At 33.0% G+C, this 18,666-nt stretch overlaps 4 protein-coding genes and 3 pseudogenes across 6 annotated transcripts; 2 read left to right on the forward strand and 5 right to left on the reverse strand.

Moving 5' to 3' along the window:
• On the reverse strand, nt 1–611 carry LOC104746040 (S-protein homolog 2 pseudogene; annotated as a pseudogene). Its single transcript, XR_015582797.1, has one exon. The product of XR_015582797.1 is annotated as an S-protein homolog 2 pseudogene (transcript).
• A 3,001-nt stretch (nt 612–3,612) lies between these two features.
• LOC147926381 (S-protein homolog 2 pseudogene) lies at nt 3,613–4,210 on the reverse strand (annotated as a pseudogene). The gene has a single exon (XR_015582796.1). The product of XR_015582796.1 is annotated as an S-protein homolog 2 pseudogene (transcript).
• Nucleotides 4,211–6,443: 2,233 nt separating this feature from the next.
• Nucleotides 6,444–6,893, reverse strand: LOC104748244 (S-protein homolog 2 pseudogene; annotated as a pseudogene).
• A 3,218-nt stretch (nt 6,894–10,111) lies between these two features.
• Nucleotides 10,112–11,175, reverse strand: LOC104746042 (bifunctional TENA-E protein). Its single transcript, XM_010467426.3, has 3 exons — nt 10,962–11,175; nt 10,638–10,855; nt 10,112–10,563 (listed from the first exon to the last, which is right to left on the reverse strand). Exons 1-3 carry the CDS (start codon nt 11,142–11,144, stop codon nt 10,248–10,250), a joined length of 717 nt encoding a protein of 238 aa, XP_010465728.1. The 5' UTR covers nt 11,145–11,175; the 3' UTR covers nt 10,112–10,247.
• A 210-nt stretch (nt 11,176–11,385) lies between these two features.
• On the forward strand, nt 11,386–13,995 carry LOC104746043 (ubiquitin-conjugating enzyme E2 32). Its single transcript, XM_010467428.3, has 5 exons — nt 11,386–11,708; nt 12,156–12,287; nt 12,390–12,474; nt 12,660–12,823; nt 13,270–13,995. The coding sequence occupies exons 1-5, from the start codon at nt 11,598–11,600 to the stop codon at nt 13,705–13,707; spliced, it is 930 nt and encodes a 309-aa protein (XP_010465730.1). The 5' UTR covers nt 11,386–11,597; the 3' UTR covers nt 13,708–13,995.
• Nucleotides 13,996–14,578: 583 nt separating this feature from the next.
• On the forward strand, nt 14,579–16,627 carry LOC147926382 (B3 domain-containing protein At3g17010-like). Its single transcript, XM_087489519.1, has 4 exons — nt 14,579–14,784; nt 15,432–15,723; nt 15,826–16,154; nt 16,245–16,627. Exons 1-4 carry the CDS (start codon nt 14,686–14,688, stop codon nt 16,509–16,511), a joined length of 987 nt encoding a protein of 328 aa, XP_087345645.1. The 5' UTR covers nt 14,579–14,685; the 3' UTR covers nt 16,512–16,627.
• A 274-nt stretch (nt 16,628–16,901) lies between these two features.
• Nucleotides 16,902–18,642, reverse strand: LOC104746045 (universal stress protein PHOS32). The gene is made up of 3 exons (XM_010467430.3): nt 18,185–18,642; nt 17,685–17,794; nt 16,902–17,256 (listed from the first exon to the last, which is right to left on the reverse strand). Exons 1-3 carry the CDS (start codon nt 18,366–18,368, stop codon nt 17,059–17,061), a joined length of 492 nt encoding a protein of 163 aa, XP_010465732.1. The 5' UTR covers nt 18,369–18,642; the 3' UTR covers nt 16,902–17,058.
• Nucleotides 18,643–18,666: the final 24 nt, after the last annotated feature.

The raw sequence follows: 18,666 nt of genomic DNA on the forward strand, positions 1-18,666 counted from the left end.
TAAAAATAAGAGTGTTTTCATTAAAAAATAATATGAAATACTTTTATTGATTATATTGTATATTAGTGAAATACAAGTACACGACATTGTTAAAATGTTATCAAAGCAACTAAGAATTCCAAGGTTGACAAACATCATACATGTTAGTTTCTTTGTTTAATTTGCAAGCTCCATTTTTTTGGATCTTCCAATGGCAATTCCTACATCCAAACTTGGCGAATTCTCTGTCTCTGCTCTGTTTGTAGATATCGAAGTAATGCATCTCATGTTCCCATCCAAACCTGCAAAAAAACAAAGTGCCCCCAAAAATACTGGGTTTGAATTTAAACGACCATGTTTCATTTGGTGGCATAACCGAGACTCCAAAATCATCGCTTTTTGATTTACAATGATACCACAACAGCAAAGAACCACCAAGATCATTGTGTATAAACAATGTTGTCCTTGGGTTGTCGAAACCGGTTGTAGGAATCCTAGCATTTTGAGCGTCACATATCAATACTACATTAACACACATAGTCGTAATGATTAAGAGAGCCGCAAGTTCTAGTAGAGAACCCATTTTTTTTTTTTGTAATATGAAAAGTATTATATATGGATAACTACTCTTTCACTCAATATTCACTTATATATACATTTTTCAAGTACATTGGGAAAAAAAAACCTTGGAGTTTGTAGTTATTTTCAACCAATGCCATTGACATTAAATATTAAGTCTATAATTAATATCAAAACAAGATCCCTTTTTTCTTAAACAGATTTCCCTTTATTGTATATGGATGACTCTTTCACTATGGCCATGATTGAAAATGCATATGAAGGAGTTTTTTTTTAGTTTTATCATCCAATCAACATTTATTAAAAGAGCATATAAGAGAGCATTTAGAAGAGATGCTATCATATGTCATTTGAAATATTTGCCAAACATTTACCTTTAAAATACTAATATTATTAAAATAGTTTTATATAATTAATTTATTTTGTAAAAGTGTCAAAAAATTGTGATTTCATAAAACATTAATTTATTTGTGATAAGATAATATTTATCAGTAACTTATTAATGTTATTATTTAAAATAATATAATAATTTATTTAATACATTAAAAATATTAATATTAAAATATAAATGTAGATATAACTTTATAATATAGTATTATTTTATTTTATTTTAATGTTGGAGTTTGTGGTTATTTTCAACCACTGCCATTAACATTAAATATTAAGTAGATAATTAATATCAAAACAAGATCCCTTTCTCTTAATCAGATTTCCCTTTATTGTATATGGATGACTCTTTCACTATGACCTTGATTGAAAATGCATATGAAGGATATTTTTTTTAATGTTATCATCCAATCAACATTTATTAAAAGAGCATATAAGAGAGCATTTAGAAGCTACAGATGCTCTCATATGTCATTTGAAGCATTTGTCAAACATTTACCTCTAAAATACTAATATTATTAATATAGTTTTTTATATAATTAATTATTTTGTAAAAAGTGTCAAAAAATTGTGATTACATGAAACATTAATTTATTTGTTATAAGATAATAATATTTAATAACCCCTCTTAAGATTTCCGAAATCTAAATTTACATTAGACTGAAATTGGATTAACACCTTTGACAAAAAAAAAAAATTGGATTAACACATGATTCACCATTTGACCTTCAATTCAATTTAGTAAGATATTTCCGTAGTAAGCGTTTTTTTTTGTTCTTTAAAAAAAAAATTAATGCAATTTAGTGTTTTGTATAATATGAGTAAAAGTAAAACTTATGTATAAAAGGAAACTTTATCATGGTTAGTAATACTTGGATATACATTAGAGCCATTTCTGGTATCGATTATGATTTATTTCAATATATGAAATATATGATGTAGTCAATAGACATCCTACTATATTAATTGGGAAATACAAATATGAAACTAATCTTAAAATGTGTACAAAATTACATTCAATTGTCATTAGAAAATTTTAATTAAGCTTAATTAATTAATTTAAATAAATATAATTAATTAAAAAATAAAATAAAAACTCACAGATCAAATATAACAAAAAATCTAGAAAAAAAATATTTTCTCTCTCTAATAAATTATGGACGAAATTACTAAATATTTTTTTTAAAAAAATATATAAACTAATCAGAATTTTAAAAACTAAGATTTTATATCCAAATTTACAATATAATTATTTTTAATAACTAAATTTCGAAAATTTTGTTAAGATTTCAAATTATGATTCTCCTATCATCTTTATTTTATTTTATTTACAAATTGTTTGGAATTTTCATTTAATACGTATGATTAATAAAGTACAGAATTTTTTATGCATATGTTGTGATTTGAATTTTTAAAAACGAAGATATATTAATCAATCTATAAAAAATATATGTTTTAATTTCCACATTCGCGGGTTGGTAAAACTAAATTTATATAGATGATAAATTAATAATTTTTATTTACTCTCAATTATAAAATTAAAATTACTACTTTATATTTCACAAAATAATGATGCAAATACAACAAACAAACAATATAAAACTGTAATATACGACAAAAATAAAATACTATAATATTCCAAAATACTTAGTATTCAAATAGACTAATAGATTTACAGAAAAATTAAAAATAAATATTATCTCAAATAAAATAACTTTTTAAAAAATATATAACAATAACTTTTATTATTATATTATAATTTTTTAAAAAAATTTTGATCCGTGCTTAAAGCACGGGATATCTCCTAGTTATATATTAAAGAATAAAATAAAAGTAACAGTGTTTTCATTAAAAGAAAATACGAAATATTTTTATTGATTATTGTTTATTAGAGAAATACAAGTAGACGACATTGTTAAATTGTTATCAAAGCAACATCTCCTTCAATGATAGCAGTTTTAAGTCCCTTAATAAAAGCCAATGTTTCCATAAGCAGAGCAAAATCTTTTCTTTTTCAAAATGAAACTATCATGTTATAGCAATTTCACAGGATGCTTAACTTAAAGTATAGGCCTTTTTAGTTGTTTTAGTAATAAGAAATTTCAACAGCGTGCAAAGCAGCACCATGGCCGCCAACTCCAGCTCCGATGATGATCAAATCGTAATCGAAAGATTTGGGAGAGGCACCGTTACCATTACCATTACTTGAAGCAGAAGCAGAGACTTGGAATCCGCTACTCTGAGTTCGGTTACTGCGCAAAGACAACTGATTCGACGGAGAGAAACCAAACGCTTCACGCCGGAGTCCGCAGAAACGGAGATTCTTGGGCGTAGAGAAAACGGAAGCAGTTGATCCGAGCACGTGGTTCGGTCTTGTAAACGACGACGTCTGTGAGAACGAAAGCGTCATAGCTGATTGTATTGTAAGAGACAGAGAGAGAGATCTAACAGAGGAAGACGCAGATGACAGAATTAAACTCGGCGGAGACAGAGTGAGTGTAATAGCTAACAACGGAGGCGGAGTTTTCAAAGCGCCTTCGTTTGTTTTGTTTGTTTAACCACTTTTTTTTTGTACACGTGGCATTTACGACTTTGCTTTTCATTTTTTCACTTTTGTCAAACCTGATTTTAACTTTTAAGACATATTTTAACCGAATCAAAAGGCCATAGTAAATAGTTTTGCTTTGTTAATTTATTGATAGATAAACGGAGAGGTAGACAAATACATAGCAAATGTTTTAGTAATTGTTTCAAAACAATTGAGAATCCCAAGGGGGACAATGATCAATTTTTCCAGTCTTTTCGTTGATTTGGCAAGGTCCTTCTGGGCGTAACCTCCATTCGCATCTTTTGCAACCATGATCTCCAGATACTTGGTCTCTGCTTTGCCAGTAGATACGGAATAAATGGTACTCGAGTCTCCAGGTAAAACTGCAAGCGTACTTTGTATCTCCAGAAACACTTGGTAAGAATTCGAACGACCACGTTCCACCTGGCATCATTATCCGACTTTTAAAATCAACGTCTAGTGACATACAATGGAACACCATTGGCACTGAACCTCCGTTATGTAACACCACTGTTGTATTTGGGTTGTCAGAACTTGGTGGAGCCGGAGCCGGAGCCATGGTGTTTTGAGCGAGGGTCATCGTTACACTTGTTGCACACATAATGATTATGAAGGCTACAAGTTCTTTTAGAGAACCCATATTGTTTTGTGTTTTTTTTTTTTTTCGTTGCAATGTGAAAGTATTGTGTATGGGATATGGATGACTCTTTCACTCAATACATTTGTGTATTTATTACCAAATTTTATTAATTATATTTCCGTAGTAAGTTTTTTTTGTTGACTTTTTTTAAAAAAATGAATGCAATTTAGTGTTTTGGATAATATGAGTCAAAGTAAAACTAATATATAAAAGGAAACTTCATCATGGTTAATAATATAGTAGAATCTCTATAAATTAATATTCGGTAAATTAATAATCTTTATAAATTAATAAATTTTTCCGGTCCCAAGTTGGAACTAGTGTAATTTTGGATACTATTCGATAATATAATAAAATAATATTTTTTTTGAAACTCCTTTATAAATATATTGTCCTATCAATAATATATGTTAATAATTATATAAAATTATCTAAATATATGTATATATCTACACATTAATTTTTATTGAAGTTTATTTTTAATATTTTTACTATATAAAATTTTTTGAGTGCTATCTTCAAAACATGATAATTGTTATTTTCATTGTAATTGATTTTATAAAAATATTAGTTATAAAGATTAAATCTTATTTTTAATAATTTTTACCAAATTAGGAAAGTCTTTCTATAAATTAATAATTATTAATTATCGATAAATTAAAACCTATATAAATTAATAAAATTTCATGGTCCCAACTTTATTAATTTATAGAGGTTTTATTGTACTTGGATATACATTAGAGCCATGTCTAATATCGTTTATGATTTGTTTCAATATATGAAATATATGATGTTATATTAAAGGAAACCTCATCACGGCTAATAAGTGTTCGTAAAAATAAAACAAAAAATAACAGTGTTTTCATTGGAAAAAAAAGGGTGTCTTCTAGTTTTAGTACGTTTTTATAAAGTAATCTGTTTTTTAGTACGTATACTATTTATAATAGGGAAAGTGGGTGGTGTGAGATTGTGAGAGAGTGTGTGAACGTGAGTGTTTGTGTGAGTGTGGTGAGATGGTGAGAAACAGTTAGAGAGAGTGTGAGTGCGTGTGTGAGTGTGAGAGAGTGAAAGAGTGTGAGAGCGAGCGTGTGTGTTGTGAGACAAAAATTATTTTTTTTTAATATTTTATTTTAAATATATTTTATACTAAAACTAATATATGCAATGGTTTTGTACTCTGTACACATTATTAACTGTAGATGTTTGTACAGATGTTTATACACATTTTGTTTTAGTAATTTCAAATATATTTTCATATCAATAATGATATATACAATGTGGTTCTGTACAATCATATGTACATATTATTAAGATGTAATTTGTTTATTTTTAGGTTTTAGATATCTGTACAGATATGTGTAGAGTTAATAAGCTGTACAGATACAAAATTTGTTGTATTTAACATTATCAAATATATTTTCATATCAAGTGATATATGTAATGGTTGTGTATAAATATTTACACACATTATTAAGTGTACAGATGTAATTTGTTTATTTTTTAGGTTTTTAGATATCTGTACAGTTAATAGGCTGTACGGATATAAAATTTGTAAAAAATATTAAATATTATCAAATAAAATCATCAAACAAAATGCATATCAAATTATAAAGAAAAAAGTATAGATTTTTTGTATCTGAAAAAAAATTAGAAAAAAAAATTTATATAATCAAGTATTTGAGTAATTAAACATAAGGGGTATGCCATTTAAAAAAAAAAAAAAAAAAAACTTAAAGTCTCGCATTGCTACAGTGAGAGACCGACTATTTTTATAATTGTGAATAGGAAACATACTAATTTCTTTATTACTTCCCAAAAACGTACTAAAAACACAAATATCCCAAAAAAAAAACGGAAACGATATCAAATGTTGGTTTCAAAGAAAATGAAGTCTAAGTCAAATGCCCATTGAAAGACTCGGTTACGGAAGTCTTGGTATCCGATAGTAATAGTTTCAGAACTTGTGATGGAAGCAATAGGTTTAATCATGCTGTGTGTAATTTGGAGATCAAGCCAAAAAAGCTATCCACTCACCCTATTAGCATCAGAGCGAGATCAAGAATAAAGGAGGAAATTCACTTCTTTTGTGTATCTTTCTTACTATATGGTACATATATCTGCTTATGTAATAATTTGTTTTCAAAGTTTCTGTATGACTTTGTAATTTTGATTTGATATCAATGAAATTAGAAGGAAAAAGAAAAAAAGAAAAAAACGAAATACTTTTATTGATTGTTGTCTATGAGAGAACTACAAGAAGACGACATTGTTAAACTGTTATCAAAGCAACTAAGAATTCCAAGGATGACAAACATCATACAAATTAGTGTCTTTGTTTAATTTGCAAGCTCCATTTTTGTGGATCTTCCAATGACAATTTTTACATCCAAATTTGGCGAATTCTCTGTCTCTGCTCTGTTTGTAGATATCGAAATAATGCATCTCATGTTCCCATCCAAAACTGCAAAAAAATAAAGTGCCTCCAAAAATACTGGGTTTGAAATCAAACGACCACATTCCATTTGGTGGCATAGTCGAGACTCCAAAATCATCGTTTTTTGATTTACAATGATACCACAACAAAGGACCACCAAGATCATTATGTATAAACACTGTTGTTTTTGGGTTGTCGAAACCAGTTGTACGAACCCTAGTATTTTGAGCGCCATATATCAATACTACATTAACACAAATAGTCGTGATGATTAAGAGAGCAGCAAATTCTAGTAGAGAACCCATTTTTTTTTCTTTGTAATATGAAAAAGAATTGTATATGAATGTGGATGACTACTCTTTCACTCAATATTCACTTATATATACAATTTTTCAAGTACATTTGGAAAAAAACCTTGGAGTGTGTAGTTATTTACAACCACAGCCATTGATATTAAATATTAAAATTATAATTAATTTAATTAATATTAAAATTCTTTTAGTCAGATTTCCGGAGGAAGATCTCAGCCGATATTTTCCATCTCAACACGTTGATTTCAAATTACTTTCCTCCTACAATATATGTTAAAAATTCAAATTAAAGAAACAAATTTAAACGCCAAAAGATAATCAAATTCCTAGCATATCTGCATATTCCAAGAAAAAACAGATTATAGTGATTTTCTTTCTAATTAGTTACTTAATTGGATTTCTTTCTAATTATCTCTACACACTCACTTTCTTTTCATCCTTTCATAGCTTAATAATATTACTTCTACTTTAATTTTATCTGTATTTTTGAACCAAAAAAAAAATTACTTATACTTTCTTCACTAATATCGTTTGTGTTTTTTTTTTTTCTACCTTAGATTGTTCGATCCATGCATCTCTCGAAATAGATTTCTGTGATTATAATTGTCTTCTTTATATATCAAGATCAATATTTTCTAAACATATTTACATTGATTTAGTGACTCAATAGTCAATATAATCAGTTTTTAGCTAAATCTTCAAGTTAAATATGTTAGCTTTGATAATTATGATCGCTACTAACATTTTTTTCATTTATGTGATGTATAAGAATCAAGTTAAGAGAACCATAAACTTAAGATTTCCGAAATCTAAATTACATTTGACTGAAATTGGATTAACACATGATTCACCATTTGACCTTCAATTAATCTGCTGGGATGTGTATTTGTCTCAATTCACATTCCAATTATTATAAATCCTAGCTCGGGAATGTTTTTAGTTTGAATCAGAAACAACAAAAAGCCAAGAGAGCTTCATGCAATTGGAAAACGAAATTCAGATAACCAAAAGCTCACATCTGTAACTGTAAAAATTTAGAGTACAGACCTGAGAGATTGTGAAATGTTGGTTGGTCTTTGCTGGCGTAAAGAAGAACATCATCACCGACCTGATAACGGAGAAGAATATTAGTATGTGGTCTGTGATCAAATCAAATTTAATAATGAAACTAGATATTCACCGGCGGTACATACACCGAAGGGCTATTTTTTAAATAAAAATAAAATGTTATTTGTTTTATAGATTAACTATATATATAACTAATATTTAATTTGTATTTTTTAAAATGTACAACCTTACAAATATATATATATATATATTAGTTAGTGTAGAAAGTATTTTGTTTGAGGTTTATTGTTTTATATTATAGGAACTATAACATACAATTAAATAAGTTGTGATTTATAGAAGGAAAATACTGTGTGTGTTTATAGAATTAATTTCTATTGTTTGTAAAATTGGAAACTTAATATTAATTAAATTAATCATAAACTTAATACTTAATATTAAAGGGAGTGGCTCCTATTGTTTTGGAAATTTTATTAAGATGGAAAATCTTGTTTTCCAAAATTGAAATTTAATATTAATTAATTAAATGAAAAACAAATTAATAATTAATGTCAATGGCATGCTTGTAAATAGGTATAAACTTCATGATTTATTTTATAAATGTCTCCAAAAATGTATATATAGATGTTATGATGGTTATCTTTTATAATAGATGAAAAATATATAGTCAAAAGTATAATCTTTCTGTGTAAATATATTTCTCATAGCAATAAAGCCTAATAAGTCAGGCCCAATAAGCTTAATTGAGAACTACCGTCCCGTCGGGAGATCACTACTATAGTACATACTCTGTTGTTGTTATACGAGAACGACGATCTCATCTTTTTCTTTTCCCAAACGAGCCCGCCAGATATTTTTCTTTGAGCCTCCTCTGATTCACTTCTCGACCTAAATTTTTCTCGACTGATTCAGCGAAGATGAGTACTATGAAGTTTTGCCGCGAATGGTAAAAAAGAAAAAAGCACTCGGCTCTCATCTCGTTAATGTAGTTTTTTTTGGAATTGCACCGTACCTTACTTAGGTTGTTTTTGTGCATTTATTGAAGTTTTTGTTATGATGTTTTTGCTTCCTCTATCGAACCGTCCATGGTTGTTGATTTCGCCTTAAAAGCTCTAACCTTTGTTCGAATTTTGTTTATGGGGTCGTCTTTGATTGTTGTTTTCTGTTTTGATTTTTTCGTTCAGTAATAACATTCTGTATCCTAAGGAGGACAAGGAGCAGAAGATCCTCCTCTACGTTTGCCGTAATTGTGATCACCAGGTTTATAAAGCTTTTTTTTTGTGTGTGTGGAAAAATTAGGGTTTTTTAGCATTCAATGAAGTGCACATAATGTGAGTGGGACTTATTGCACAATTAAGAAACTTTAGTGATTTGGGATTCCTTAGTTTTCACCAACTTCTCTATTTATCTTACTCCTTTAATTAAGGCTTATCAAGCAAGTTCGTTCTTATGGTTTTAGCTTTCTAGTGTTGTGTTCTGTATGAATACTTTGAAGGGACTCTTTAGCTTGTGGAAAGGATTAGCTTATTGATGATAACACAAACTGCATGCGTGTAGTTATTGACATTTATTTAAGCTGCATTTTGTCATCTTGTTGTTACAAATTATTAGATTGGAATTGTCCTCAACGATCATAATTTATACTTTTTTGGGGGCACTGGCTTGCAGGAAGTAGCTGATAATAGCTGTGTGTACAGAAACGAGGTTCATCACTCTGTAAGTGAACGAACTCAGATCCTAACGGATGTGGCTTCTGACCCTACTCTTCCCAGAACCAAGGCTGTGCGTTGTGCCAAGTGTCAGCATAGCGAGGCCGTCTTCTTCCAGGTATAACTATCTTATTTCGATAACTATTGGTTATATGCTACATCTTCTCTGTTTGTTCCCCAAAACGTATTCTCAAATTTTGTCTACCGCCCGAGAATTTTAACATAGCTATCATTGAATGTGCAGGCTACGGCTAGAGGGGAAGAAGGAATGACATTGTTCTTTGTCTGCTGCAACCCGAATTGTGGTCATCCCTGGAGAGAGTAGATAGCTTTTATAGCTTCAATTGTTCAATCATCCACCTATGCTTTGATAAGTTCTTATGAGTTTAGGATATTGATGTTAAAAGTAGTTACCAGTAAGTGTAAGATGTGGAATGATGGGAACAGCGCTACTTAGTCGTGTTATGAAATCATAATCCCAACTCGTGTCACACCAAACATAAAGATTGAAACTTGTTTCTCTTTGGGAACTAAAAACAAACGAGAAAAAAAACTGAACCCAAAACATTAGCTAATCTCCTCCACGGCTCATCTCCCAGAACGCGACCTCGTATTCAAGAACACGTACAAGCACATCTTCAGCTTCAGCCAGAGCTTCACCAGAGGCATTCTCCAGACACCGTTCAGCAATGCTCTTGACAGAAGAACAATACTGTTTAAACCCATCATTGCCCCACCGATGACAAGCACCTGTAAGCTCCACAGGGGTTTTGTTCCCGTCTTCTAAACAGTGAGCAAAGCTCTCTTGATACACTGCTTCAGTTGCCCAGAAAGCTGTCATCATCACTGAATACTTCACCTCATTACTCATCAGAGCTTCCAGAAACCTTGAATAAACAAAGCGAAACTTACTAGTCTCTGATTTCAATTTCAACTCAGGCAACAATATAAAATTCAGTACCTGAGATATTCTTGATTAGCCTTTTGAGGCACAACGGTCGAGAAGTCAACATCCCATTTCGATGCTTCTGTTTTAAACCATTCGATTTCACCGTTCAACGATGCCATACCACCAAGAACCACTTCCATATCGGAACTCTCGCCGGATTCTTTACCGGCTCTGATCAACACACTCGCTACAAACGGCACGAATCCTCTCACGAACAGATAATCTTGCCCCTGCAACACACACACACACACACAAAACAACGTCGTTTCAATTCAAAGTCTTCAGATTCTTGCTTTGTTTTCATCAGTAAATTACTAACTACAGTAATAACAGTACCAGCCAAGTTCTGAAGGACGAGAGATCAACGGATCCGTCGCGGATCGAGACGACGAAGGCATGACGTGTAGCCGCCGTGTAAATCGAACGGTGCTTATCAATCCACGTGTCGATCACCCCTCTCTTCTCCATTTGCAATTGCTTCTTCTTCTTCTCACTTCTTACAAGAATCTTTAAAGTCATCGGTCATCTTTTGTCAACGTTTTGACTTTTTATTGTAGTCTGTAACGTGCACGTTTTAATGGGCTTTAAAGAAATGGCCCAAGGCCTATTAAAGTCTCCCACAACGATAAGTTAATGATTTCTTCTAAATCAACGGTGATTAAAGACACGCTGGCCTATTCGTAGATGACGTGAGAAAATCTGAACCGTTAAGATGCTTGGGATGACTAATAAGTTTACTATTCAGCAGACAGCAATGGTCACGTCACTTATCCTATAGTTAAAGAGTGTGTGACGTGGATAATATTATTTTTCTAATTATATACTTCTGTTTTATTGTAAATCAATCTCTCACCTCCTCGAAGCTGTGTCCGAATTCTTAACTTCGTGTATTTATTATTTTTATCTGTAAAGACGAATTGGGCCGAGCGACGGATTTGCACTTTTCCGGCGAGATCTGTTGGGCGAGATAAGATGGCGGATGAGAGGTATAACCGGAAGAATCCGGCTGTGAAGAGAATTTTGCAGGAGGTTAAGGAGATGCAAGCAAATCCTTCTGATGATTTTATGTCTCTCCCTCTTGAGGTAAACAACGTTTTCTTATACTCACCTTATCTCCGGTTCGAGAATTTTTTGAGATCGGAGATTTTTATTTTTTTCTTCTGGAGAGAAGATCCCCCTCTCTTGATTCAGTTTCGTTTGTGTTTCTAATTCGAGATTAGGTTAACTGGAATTAGAAATTTGTAAATCTGCTCTGAAGCTTGATTAACTTGTTAAGCCTCATTAATTAATGTTTCGCTTTCGTACTTGGATTTGTGTTTCTATAGATCTAGGTATGGTGTGTTTGTGCTGTTTTGTATCGTATCATTGTGTATCTGTCAAGACTCGAGAGTGATGTTGTTCTGTTGCAGCTGTCATGCTAGTTCTGTGATCGATATAGATTGTGTGTGCAAATGTTATAGCTTTTATTTACAAGTTTTTGTGTTATACCAAATAGTTTTTACATGATTCATTTTTCTGTTCTAACCTCAGGAGAATATCTTTGAATGGCAATTCGCTATCCGTGGTCCTGGTGATACTGAATTTGAGGGCGGGATTTATCATGGGAGGATTCAGCTGCCTGCAGATTACCCTTTCAAACCTCCTTCATTCATGTTATTGACTGTAAGGATCTTTTTACTCTTTCTTTTACTCATAAACACACACATGTTGCAAGGGTAAAGGGAGAGTCTTTATCTAATGAATCTCTTTACTTTTGTTTTTCAGCCTAATGGTCGCTTTGAAACCAATACCAAGATTTGTTTGAGCATTTCAAATTACCACCCCGAGCATTGGCAACCTTCATGGAGTGGTAAAGTCATGGACTTTTTATATTTTTCATTGATCCTTACACCAACACCATGTCACAAGATAACTTATATCTTAACTGTTATGTTTTTTTTTTATACAAGACTACATAACACTTGTAATTTACACCATGTTGAACTGTATATCATCTCTTTGCTCTTATGATTTAGCTTTTTTTTTTCTTTGCAGTTCGTACTGCTTTGGTGGCTCTCATTGCATTCATGCCCACAAGTCCCAATGGAGCACTGGGCTCTGTAGATTATCCAAAGGAGGAGAGGCGTACACTAGCCATTAAATCACGTGAGGCACCTCCCAAGTATGGCTCTCCTGAACGGCAAAAAATTATTGATGAGGTATAGTTACTCAATCCCCACTCGAACACCCTTTTAAGTCTTGTGCTTATGCTTAATATTCTGGTGAAATTATATGAATTTGGCTATATGTTACTGTTTCCCCATTGTAAACCTTAGGCATAACTGTTGGTCAAAATTTAGGCTTGCATATCTCTAGCGGTTAAGGTCTAATGTTTGCTCAAAGAGTATCTGCTTAGTTTTTACCGCATCACAGCTGCTATTGTCTGCATACAATAAAATGTGGTGCGATTCTACTTAACTAAACAAGTAGCACCATTTTACAGACTACTATTGGTTTTAGACAAAGATAGTGTTAGCTAACTCCTTTTGGTTTAAGCTCTTGACCCTTTCTTCATGTATTTTGATATGACTTAAGTTTCCATCCTAAAGTCCATCTTCAGTTTTAGAAACAACTGAACTAATCATGTCCTTTTTAATAATCGCAGATTCATCACTACATCCTTAGCAAAGCAACCGTGGTTCCAAAAGCCATTCCTCTTGAATGTAACCAAACACCGTCTACTGATACAGTAGCTCAGTCCCAAACTGAGCCACAGGAAGCCATAACGGTAGTGGAAGAGCTATCCATCGCTACAACAGACACCATAGTTGCTGATCAAATCATAGAAGAGACACCTGAAGCAGTCACTGCAGCAGCTAATGTGGTTCCTGCTGCAGCAGCATTAACAGCGGTTGAAGTTGCAGACAGAGCTTCTGTAAGTGGTGAGCAAACAACGGTAACCAGAAGAGCAGCTCAGAAGCCAGTCGATGACAGACTATTCACGTGGGCTGCGGTTGGGCTCACAATCGCAATCGTGGTTCTTCTCCTGAAGAAGTTCATACGATCAAGTGGTTACGGTGCTGGGTTTATAGATCAGTCCTGAACTCTATAATGAACATCGTCGATCTAAAGGTAAAAGTCAAAGTTGATCGATGGATGAAAACATGAAAAGTTAATCCTGCTTTTGGGAAAAGGTACCGGTGGTGTTTAATGTATAAATATGATTTAAAAGTGCATAAAATTGGGTATATATGTGTGAAAATCGTCTTGCAATTTAGTTGATAGATTCGATTATTAACTTGTGAGTCACAAGTTGTGACAAAGTTAACAACAATATGTATTTTCGATTTGGACACCAACTACTTTAAATTATACAGCAAGCTTTTTGTTATTTGAAATCTGAATTATTTAATGTAGTCAGTCTATTGTGTGTATTTTTTACATTATAAGTTACAGAAGGATACGGTGGTGTGATTGATAGAGTGATCTCATCATGTACCGTAGTATTCACTTTTCTGTTTAGAAAAAGCTTTAACTTTTGACCTTTGACTGTGTAATAAAAAATAAGTTACCGAAGGTTGAATGTAAATAAATGTTCGTAAAACAAAAAATCAAATAGAAATTAACAATATAGATATCATCATAGGTACTGTGACAGTACTACTGTGGCAAAAACAACACACAAAAGTAGTAAGTTTGAAGTCTACGTCCTTTCTCCCCAGAGATTCTCAGGTACTAAAACCAGCAAAAACACTGCTTTTGCGTGTCTGTGAAGACAGTTTTAAAACAGCTCTCTTGTCTCTTCTATCTTATTACCCTTTTAACAAAATATAACAGAAATAATCACTTGGGGGTAATACATGAATGCTTTTTTCATCATCAACACCTTTGTTTTGTAGTAAATGAAAACAAGGCAAACTATACATATATTACTGACTTTGACCATTCCTAATATCTAAGTGAGTGAGAGAAAGAGAGAGAGATAGAAAGAAGTTAGAAAGTGAAGAGGTTTTGAGAGAGAGAGAAAGAAGTCGAAAGTGAGGAGGTTTTGAGCGAGATAGAAGGAGAAGAGATAAGAGAGATGGGTTGGAACACTGGTTTTGATCTGATTAAACAAGAAAGGAAGAACTTGGGTTTCTTCAAGATCTTTCAGAGTGCAGATTTGTCATCTGAGTACATGGTAACTTTGTTCTCAACCTCATATCATGCTTTTAACGTTGTTCTTGATAGCTTTCTTTTTTCTGAAGGGTGGAATGTTTTTGTTCGTTGTGTTTAATGGGGTTTCCACGGTTTTAGTCTTTTGGTTTTCTCTTTTCTTTAAAAGGTTTTAAGTCTGTTTATCCTCTGGATCTCTGGATCTCTGGATCTTTACACTTACTGAGTTTGAAACGTTGAATCTGTTGGTTCTTTGGTGTTTAATGTTTAAATCTTCATGTTCTGTGTTTGTAAAGTTAAATCTTGTTTTAGGTTGGTAGAATCTTTGGGCTCTCTTTGTTTAAAACGTTGAATCTGTTGGTTTTCTGCTTGTTTAATGGTTCTTAACGTTAAATCTTTACTGCTTGAAAAGTTGAATCTTGTTATCTTTTTGGATATTTTCACTAGCTTTTCACGTTAAGTAAGTTTCTCTTGTTCACCTCTTCACTCAAAAACATAAACCTTGTTGCTTCTCTGTCTGTATGCTCAGATCTATCTTCTTTGCTTTTCTCTATGCAAAGATTGTTTTATGATAAGACTGAAAGAGTGAAACTTTGGCCTCTTAAATTGTTTATGTAATTTGACAAAAGGATTGAACTGTTAGTAACATTCTTCGTTGTATGGTCAAAACAGAGAGCGTTTCCATACAACTTCATGAGCAAAATCTCTAAGAAAGACTTCTTTTACAAGATGGTGATAAGAGCGCAGTGGGGAAAGTCTTGGAATGTAGTAGTCTCCAAGAACACGAGATACTACTACATCGAGAAGCGTGGATGGGATCAGTTTGTGAGTGACAACTCTTTGGGAAGAAACGAGTTTATTACTTTCATTCACAAAGGGAAGATGATCTTTAATGTCTACATCTACGAGCAGAACTGCATGGAGATCCTCATACCTCGAAATCTCCTGTCAATGGACTCTTCTAGTAAGCTTTTGTGCTTTGTAAATCACTGCTTTATGAAACAGAGAAGTTCAAGAAGAAGAAGAAGAAGAAGACTAAATATTTTTGCTTTGTTGATGAAAACAGGTGGAGAAGGACAACGCAGCTACAAAGATGTGAAGAAGGAAAATGAGGAAATGGATGAATCTCCTGGACGAGTTGAGATCAAGATAAGTAAGAAGAAAACTGAAGAGACCAAAACATCCAAGAAGAAGATGTTGAATAAGAAAGTGAAGAATGGTACGGAAAGAGGTGAGTCTTCGAGAGGAGTTGAGCTTAAAGCTATGAAGAAGAAAGGTGAGGCTTCCATATCATCAAAGACTAAGAAGAAGAGAAAGAGCAAGAGCAACAAAAAGGTCATTGATGGTGTTCCAGAATTCGAAATCACCATTAAGAAATCATACCTCAAGTTCCTGGTAAGATTTTAAAAACAAAAGACTTGAATGAACAATACTATACCACACAGTTTTATGTATTGATATGTGAATCTCTGATTTTTATTTCAGGCAATCCCAAAACAGTTTGTGGATGATCATCTCCCACAGAAGTCTAAGATGTTCACGATTCGTCACCCAAATGGGAAGTCATGGAAGGTGCTTTGTTTGGTGAGGGAGGTTCGGACAATCTTCTCAGGTGGATACTCGAAACTGGCTAGGGAGTTCCCTATATCGGTTGGTGACAAATGCAACTTCAAGCTCATCGACACCTTCGAGTTTGTGCTAGATATCCCCAAGAAGACTAGAGAGGAGACCACTCACTGCATGATCATTTGAGGAATGAATGTTTTTTAAGTGTCTTTTGCTTTCTTATCTATGGAGACTGTTAGATCACTTTTATGTATTTATGACGGTTAAGCTTATTCTGTTCTGCTTTGTGTGTTTGTTGTTTCCTTGAGAGTACTCTTTAGCTTATAATTTATGTTGAACTACGATGTGATGAATTCTTAGGATTATTATGCAAATCTATATCAATCTTTATGCTTCAATCGTTTCCTTCAGCAGAGACAAGTGAAGGCATGCTTTGTCTTTAACAAATTTAACAAAGTGTGTTGTTGTAATTTGTAAACTAAGGTTGTCACTGGTCAAGTGTGATTCGTTTCTCTTACAAAAACAGAAATCATTAATTCATTATAATGAGAAAAACACATTTGACATGATTGAATCTGGTTCAAAACTCAAAAGAGTCTGTATTTATTAGAAGATGAAATGTTTTTTACCCATACAGATGAACAATACACCAGTCACACAACAGTTAACAATACAAATTCCGACCATGAACACAAATATACGGTGGTTATTTAGAAGAGTTCTCCGACCAAACTCAGATGTGACCCTTCACAACGGTCACAGGGCATGCAACATTGTTCACCACATGGTTGCTCACGCTTCCCATGATCATCCTCTTAAGGCCACCAAGGCCTCGGTTACCCATGACAAGACTTGAGAGGGGAATCTGTTCAGCTGCTGCACAAATCTTCTCACGAGGATCTCCCCAGTATATCTTCATCACTACTGTAATCTGTCCATGTTTCATAAAAGTTGGATCTTAGTTTAACAGGAAACTAACACTTGTTGTAAAGACATTCATATGGATTGGAATGCAGTTTTTCCAAATTTTACAAGGCAACAAAAAGCTTTCAAAGAACTTTTGAACAATACTATGATAGGTGTAACATATTATATGCCAGCACAGTTGCAGGTTATTCAATACGGTATAGACCTAACCACTCCTCAAATCATACGTATAAGAAGAGTAATAGAAGTCAGATTGATTAGTACAGAACATCAAGGATATAAACTGTTTCTTCCAAGTTATCGTTACTCTTAAGTTCAGGTCTTGTTATGTCAACATTAGCAAACAAACTACAAGTTTGAAAGGATAAAAGAGTTTCAAGCTGCAGATAGGGTTCATGGACTGTTCTTTTGAAAGAAGAAGAAGGAGCTTACAGATTTCTCCCTAGAGGCAGTGTTGAGAATGTCAAGGGTTTGAGCATCTGGCTTCACAGCATACTTCTTCATCACAGCAGCATCAGAGAATTCACTCAGCGGAATATAAGCTGAAAAAGTTACAAACACAAATACCAGAGTCAAAACAACAACAAGATTGAATACAGAGATGTGAAGAAAGGGTTCATACAACATGAATTCACGATCAACTTCTAATGAAACAGAGTCTTTTCCAAATTTAAACATGCAAAATCACACATAAACCAATTGTAAATCAAATGATGCATGGAGTAAAGCTCAGGTCAGGTTCTGTCAACACAAATTAACAAACAAGATCATCAGAAAAGGATCTAAACAAGTGTCATATCGTATACCTTAAAACCAAAAAAAAAAAAAAAAAATCATAAGTTAATCATCATCGATCACGATTTCTATCATGTCCAGGAAGCAACACTAAAAGGGGGAAAAAGGAAATTGAGAGAGATTGAGAAGGTACGTACGTGATCCAACGGTCTCCCAGAGCTGCATCTCGCCTTCCTCGTAATGCATATCGTGAGCTATGGTGATGAGGATGAGATGATCGCCATCACGAACCACGTTATCGATCGCCCAGCTCAAAGCCTTCTTGCTACAATCCGAGAAATCCACTGCTACTCCGATCCTCCGTCCACCACTCTCCGCCATAGTCTCTCTCTCTCTCTCTGTATACCTTTTTCTGTGAAAGCTGATTTGATTCTCTCTCTCTCACTCGAAGACAAAAATGAGTTATGAAGAGGAAGAAGATGGAACTACACTAAAGTAATATTGAAAAATCAACGATTTAATAATTATAATTATTCGCTGTAATGCTGTCCAACGATCTGGATACATCCTGACCGTTGGTTGGAGTCCACGACCGATCGCGGCCATAGGATTAAAACAGCTCACATAAACAGTGGGTGAATAGAAAAATATCTTCACGGAAGCAAAAAACTGTAACGGA

Source organism: Camelina sativa, chromosome 15 (genome assembly GCF_030686135.1).
Source record: "Camelina sativa cultivar CO46 ecotype springtype chromosome 15, ASM3068613v1".
NCBI classification, from domain to species: domain Eukaryota; kingdom Viridiplantae; phylum Streptophyta; class Magnoliopsida; order Brassicales; family Brassicaceae; genus Camelina; species Camelina sativa.

Bases quoted from the DNA above. Each gene is read 5' to 3' on its own strand.
- LOC104746042 (XM_010467426.3), bottom strand. From the start codon at position 11,144: ATGACTTTAAAGATTCTTGTAAGAAGTGAGAAGAAGAAGAAGCAATTG. The intron at 10,856-10,961 runs GTACTGTTATTA...TGTGTGTTGCAG, and splicing joins CGTCCTTCAGAACTTGGCTG to GGGCAAGATTATCTGTTCGT. The intron at 10,564-10,637 runs GTACTGAATTTT...TGTTTATTCAAG, and splicing joins GCTAATCAAGAATATCTCAG to GTTTCTGGAAGCTCTGATGA.
- LOC104746043 (XM_010467428.3), top strand. From the start codon at position 11,598: ATGGCGGATGAGAGGTATAACCGGAAGAATCCGGCTGTGAAGAGAATT. The intron at 12,288-12,389 runs GTAAGGATCTTT...TTTGTTTTTCAG, and splicing joins CTTCATTCATGTTATTGACT to CCTAATGGTCGCTTTGAAAC. The intron at 12,475-12,659 runs GTAAAGTCATGG...TTTTCTTTGCAG, and splicing joins TTGGCAACCTTCATGGAGTG to TTCGTACTGCTTTGGTGGCT.
- LOC147926382 (XM_087489519.1), top strand. From the start codon at position 14,686: ATGGGTTGGAACACTGGTTTTGATCTGATTAAACAAGAAAGGAAGAAC. The intron at 14,785-15,431 runs GTAACTTTGTTC...TGGTCAAAACAG, and splicing joins ATTTGTCATCTGAGTACATG to AGAGCGTTTCCATACAACTT. The intron at 15,724-15,825 runs GTAAGCTTTTGT...TGATGAAAACAG, and splicing joins CCTGTCAATGGACTCTTCTA to GTGGAGAAGGACAACGCAGC.
- LOC104746045 (XM_010467430.3), bottom strand. From the start codon at position 18,368: ATGGCGGAGAGTGGTGGACGGAGGATCGGAGTAGCAGTGGATTTCTCG. The intron at 17,795-18,184 runs GTACGTACCTTC...TAACTTTTTCAG, and splicing joins CTGGGAGACCGTTGGATCAC to CTTATATTCCGCTGAGTGAA. The intron at 17,257-17,684 runs GTAAGCTCCTTC...AAACATGGACAG, and splicing joins CTGCCTCTAGGGAGAAATCT to ATTACAGTAGTGATGAAGAT.